Below are 5,000 nucleotides of genomic sequence, written 5' to 3' on the forward strand. Positions count from 1 at the left end.
TCACAAGTATAACAAGACTATTAAGGTGAGGTGCAACAAGCCAGTAGGCCTACACGTGGCAGTCCCTGTGTGAAATAGGCCTGCCAATCTCCAGCTGTCCTCTCCAATCACCACCCAGTCTAATCTCTCAGAGCTCCCTAAGACTCGCCACTAACAGCCTGATTGCTGAGTCCATTCCACTCATCTGCCACACTATTTGAGAACCAATTCCTCCCCATCTCTTTCCTAAACCTAAATTTTCAACCTTGTGCCCGTTACCTCTTGTTCTGTCCTGGCTGCTGGTCTAAGATTGAGTTTGCCCCCTTGTTGTAGCCCCTATACCACTTAAAGACTTCCATCAGGTCCCCTCTTAACCTCTGTGTCTCTAAACGACATAAATTTAACAGCTTCAACCTCGCCTCGTAAGGAACACTCCTCGTCCCCTGTATCCTTTTAGTCATTCTCCTCTGTACTGATTCTAATATACCTATATCTTTCCTGTAATGTGGGGACCAGAACTGCACAGCGTAGTCTAGATGAGGTCTGACCAGCGCCAAGTATAACTTTAATATTACTTCCGGCCTTCTACTTTTAACCCTCCTAAAAATGAATCCTAGTACCCTATTTGCCCTGTTTCTGGCCTCTATGCATTGTTTCCCTAGACAGAGTTCAGAGCTAACTATAACTCCTAAATCTTTCTTGTATCCTGTACCTACCAGAGTTTGGTTGTTTGTTGTGTACCTAACCTAACCTAACTATAACTAGTAAATGTTTTTTGTACCCTGAACCTAACAGCATCATTGCTCGTTGTGCACCTAACCTAACCTAACCAAACCTAACAGAACTTAACCTAACCTAACCAAACCTAACAGAACTTAACCTAACCTAACCAAACCTAACAGAACTTAACCTAACCTAACCAAACCTAACAGAACTTAACCTAACCTAACCAAACCTAACAGAACTTAACCTAACCTAACCAAACCTAACAGAACTTAACCTAACCTAACCAAACCTAACAGAACCTAACTTAACCTAACTTAACCTAACCTAACCTAACAGAACTTAACCTAACCTAATCTAACCAAACCTAACCTAACTTAACCAAACCTAACCTAACCTAACAGCTACAGAAAGAAGTCAATGTTTTAAGTGAATTATGTAATGGTGTGCTTGTCAACCAGTAACACCTTCAACAAGTGCACCAAGTCTTTGTGGTAAATTACTGCAACAAAACAAGAAGAACCAAAAAATTGCAATAAATGAATCAATAGATAATAAATAGTGAAAAAAATGGTAAATTTATAGTTTAAGCTAATGTCCCCAATCTCTACCCACGGCCCACGGCGTTATTATAAATTTCCGACAAGTAGTGTAATCATTAGAAATGATGTGAATAGTGAGAACAAAATGAGGTAGGTTATTACCACGTAGTGTGTAATGGCTTAAACTATAATAAAACCGCGTTATTTTAAAGACGTGCTAACAGCTGACTTATTGCCCACACACACACGCACACACATCAATAACAGCCACTAGTGTACGTGTGAGGTCCCTGGTTGGCTGGGTCGTCTGTCAGTGTTGCCAGTGGTGTATCTTCCTTGCAGTGTTACCAGGGAGGGCAAGGTTAGGTTAGGGGCACAAGGAGCAACGCCAGACGGGTCCACGAAAGCCAGGGACCCCACCTCTTCACTAGTGGCCAATAACGATAACGAGAATCACACACTAACAGACTGCAACATTCAAGCGCACTTAAATACACAAATACATGGATTGAAATACTATTTTTTTTTTCAGCGGTTTAATGAAACACTTAGAGGCGCCGTGCAACACTGATCAAGTAGCAAGTGTGTGCGTGCGTGCGTGTGTGTGTGTGTGATCAGGCAGCCAGAGCGAGCTAGAACTTCACACACACACACACACACACACACACACACACACACACACACACACACACACACACACACACACACTCTCTCTCTCTCTCTCTCTCTCTCTCTCTCTCTCTCTTACTTTTCAAATAGTCGTTGGCTTCATCCTTGAGCTCCTCCGCCGCCATTTTCGCTCTAATTAGAGAGAGAGAGGGGAGAGGAACCACAGCTAAGTGAACTAGCTCAAACATGGCCTCTCTCTCTCTCTCTCTCTCTCTTGATGGTACAGGTGGCACAGGATCACTCCTGAGCCAGGCCTTTGGATCGGCAACTCCTGTAGAAGGACTTTCAGTCCTCTTTCTTGTAGAGTAGGGCTACGCCTCCTCCCAGTGCTCTTGATCTTGATCTTGATCTTGATGGTACAGGTGGCACAGGATCACTCCTGAGCCAGGCCTTTGGATCGGCAACTCCTGTAGAAAGGGGAAAAAAGAGAAACGAACAGCATCCTCTATCCTAATTGTTCATACACCTGGCACGCCACATTCTCTCCAGAAACTCTTTCACCGCCTCAATCATCCTTTCATTCGCCTCTCTACACAGTCCCAGCAACAACACCATCCATTCCTTTCCTGTCTTCTCCACTCTTTCATTCCTATCATGCCCTAACTCAGTCAGTATCACTTGCATCATCTCATTCCTGTCTCTGGCATACTGCACACACTCCAGCACCACATGTTCCACCGTCTCATCCTCTCCCATGTCACACATCTGGCACACTTTGCTGCGGGACTCAGACCACCTGTAACTCCTTGCATTCACATCCATACACTGTGCCCTCGCTCGGAAGAGAAGATCACCGCCCAGGCTTCCATCATACCACCTTTCATACCTCGGGGCCTCTTTCTCCTTGTACCATTCCAGGGTCTTCTTTCTTTCCATCTCATTCTTCCATTCATTCAGTCCCACACATTTCACTTCTTTGTCTATCTCATTCTTCCATTTTCTCACATCCCATTCGGCTCCCACTCTTCCTCCTCTTGTTACCACCCATTCACGCTCATTTTGATTCCTCCCAGCCATTCTTATCGCCCACACAACTTGCAATCCATTCCTGTCTGTCATTCTCATGCATCTCTTCCTCCATTTGCTTCCACTTTCATTCCACAGGTACACCTTCCTTGCTATTCTTGCATCATCCATTCTCTCAAGCCTAATCTTGTACCTAAGTGTGGCTTTTGTCAGTCTTTCTCTGAAGGTGCTCCATCCCATGTCACCTCTCAAGGCTTCAACTGCTGTGCACCTCGGTGCACTCAGTGCCATCCTTGCTACTTTGTTCTGGCCCACTTCTAACTTATCAATTTCACTTTCATTCCATGCAATCACATCCATACCATACATTATACATGGCACAGCCACACTCTTCCACACTTCTCTCAACACATCATACTTACTTGCTCTCATCCTTGCCGCGCTTCCCAATCGACCTACCCACTGGTTTACCATACTTATCTTTTCATTCTTTGCCTTTGCACACCCACTAGGACTCATCCACATCCCTAAGTACTTGTATTCTTGCACCTGTCTCAACTCATTCTCTCCAAGTCTCCATACCACATTACTTTCATCCTCTGATCTATTCACAATCATTACTTTGCTTTTCTCACTGCTAAACCTTACTCCAAAGTCTTTACCATAGCCATCCACTACATCCAACAAACTTTGAAGCTCATCTGCCGATTCACTCATAACAACTACATCATCTGCATAAAGGAGCACACATACTTTATCATTCCCCACACTTACCCCTACATTCATTCTTCTCATCCTGGCTGCTAGCTCCTCTGTATACAGGCTAAAAAGGGTTGGTGACAATATACAGCCCTGCCTAACTCCTCTCTCACTCTTCACCCAGTCTGTTTCTATGTCTCCTAGCCTGTATCTAGCTCCGTCCTATGTTTACAATCTTGAATCTTGATCTTTGTTCAGTGTCTTTTGGGAGTTTTTGAAGTTTTTTTTTGTTTTCATGTTTTTTTTTTTAATATACTTTTTGAATAGTGTTGATAGGAAATTGTGGGGAATTTAATGGGCTATCATGGTGTACTATTGGTTTTGTTTCTTTGGCGGTAGTTATTTAGATATTCAGAAAAATGTTGAAAGTATCTGCGTGTCTTAGAATTTGATATGCTATATATATTTTTTTTTTCAATTTTTCTCTTTATTAACTAACTTGTAATTGGTGATGGTGATAGTCAGAGATGAGGAATTTAATGGACTATCATGGTGTACTACTACATTTTGTTTTCGTCTGTTAGTTATTTAGATATTGTGAAAAATGTTGAAACTATTTAGGTGCCTCAAAATTAGAATTGCTGTATATTTTTCATTTTTTTTAACTAATTTATAATTGATGATGGCGATAGTCAGATGTGAACAATTTAATGGACTATCATGGTGCACTATTAGTTCTGCTTTTCCACTTATAGTTATTTAGAAATATATTACAGAAAAGTAGAACAATTTTTCTTCTTCCTTCTCCTCCTCCTGCTCCTCCTCCTCCTTATCATCATCATCATCATGTTTCTCTTCTTCCTATTATAATTACTACTACTACTGTGTGTGTTTGAGTGTGTGTGTATAGTAATAATAATAACAATAATGATAATAATAACAATAATAATAACAAGAAGAAGAAGAAGAAAAGAATAAGATGATGATGATAATGAAAACACACATATATAGAAGACATACTAAATCCTCCTCTCTCTCTCTCTCTCTCTCTCTCTCTCTCTCTCTCTCTCTCTCTCTCTCTCTCTCTCTCTCTCTCTCTCTCTCTCTCTCTCTCTAATATAATAATAACCAGGAATAATGAAGTATAGGTTATAGGTTAGTGTCCCTTAAAAAACATACGTTTTCTCTAATTACGTCACTTATCTAAGAAACAAGGTCAAGCATCCTACAAATTTACTTAATAAAATGGACCATATTGACCTTAAAAGTAAAAAAATTATAAATATAGCTCTTTCTCTGACTTCTCCCACTTAAACATAATAAGTAGTAGTATTAAACATCACAGAATAGTAGATTTAAATAGTATATACAAGAAAAACTATCAAAAATATAATATAATAGCAATAAACAGGAATAATGAAG

The 5,000-nt window shown here is 40.8% G+C and overlaps 1 protein-coding gene across 23 annotated transcripts in view; it reads right to left on the reverse strand.

The window, feature by feature from the left end:
- LOC135112390 (uncharacterized) overlaps positions 1–5,000 on the reverse strand; it is a 76,962-nt gene that overhangs the window by 10,276 nt on the left and 61,686 nt on the right. For 11 of the 23 annotated variants that reach the window (XM_064026809.1, XM_064026813.1, XM_064026810.1 and 8 more), the window contains one exon: positions 2,327–5,000. This exon is cut by the window's right edge and continues 374 nt beyond it. The exons of 1 other annotated variant lie outside the window; for it this stretch is intronic. In XM_064026809.1, the coding sequence (XP_063882879.1) occupies positions 2,364–3,674 (1,311 nt within the window). In that variant the 5' untranslated portion in view covers positions 3,675–5,000 and the 3' untranslated portion in view covers positions 2,327–2,363. 11 more of the 23 variants (XR_010274327.1, XR_010274325.1, XR_010274323.1 and 8 more) reach the window with 2 other exon arrangements.

Source organism: Scylla paramamosain, chromosome 23 (genome assembly GCF_035594125.1).
Source record: "Scylla paramamosain isolate STU-SP2022 chromosome 23, ASM3559412v1, whole genome shotgun sequence".
NCBI lineage: Eukaryota > Metazoa > Arthropoda > Malacostraca > Decapoda > Portunidae > Scylla > Scylla paramamosain.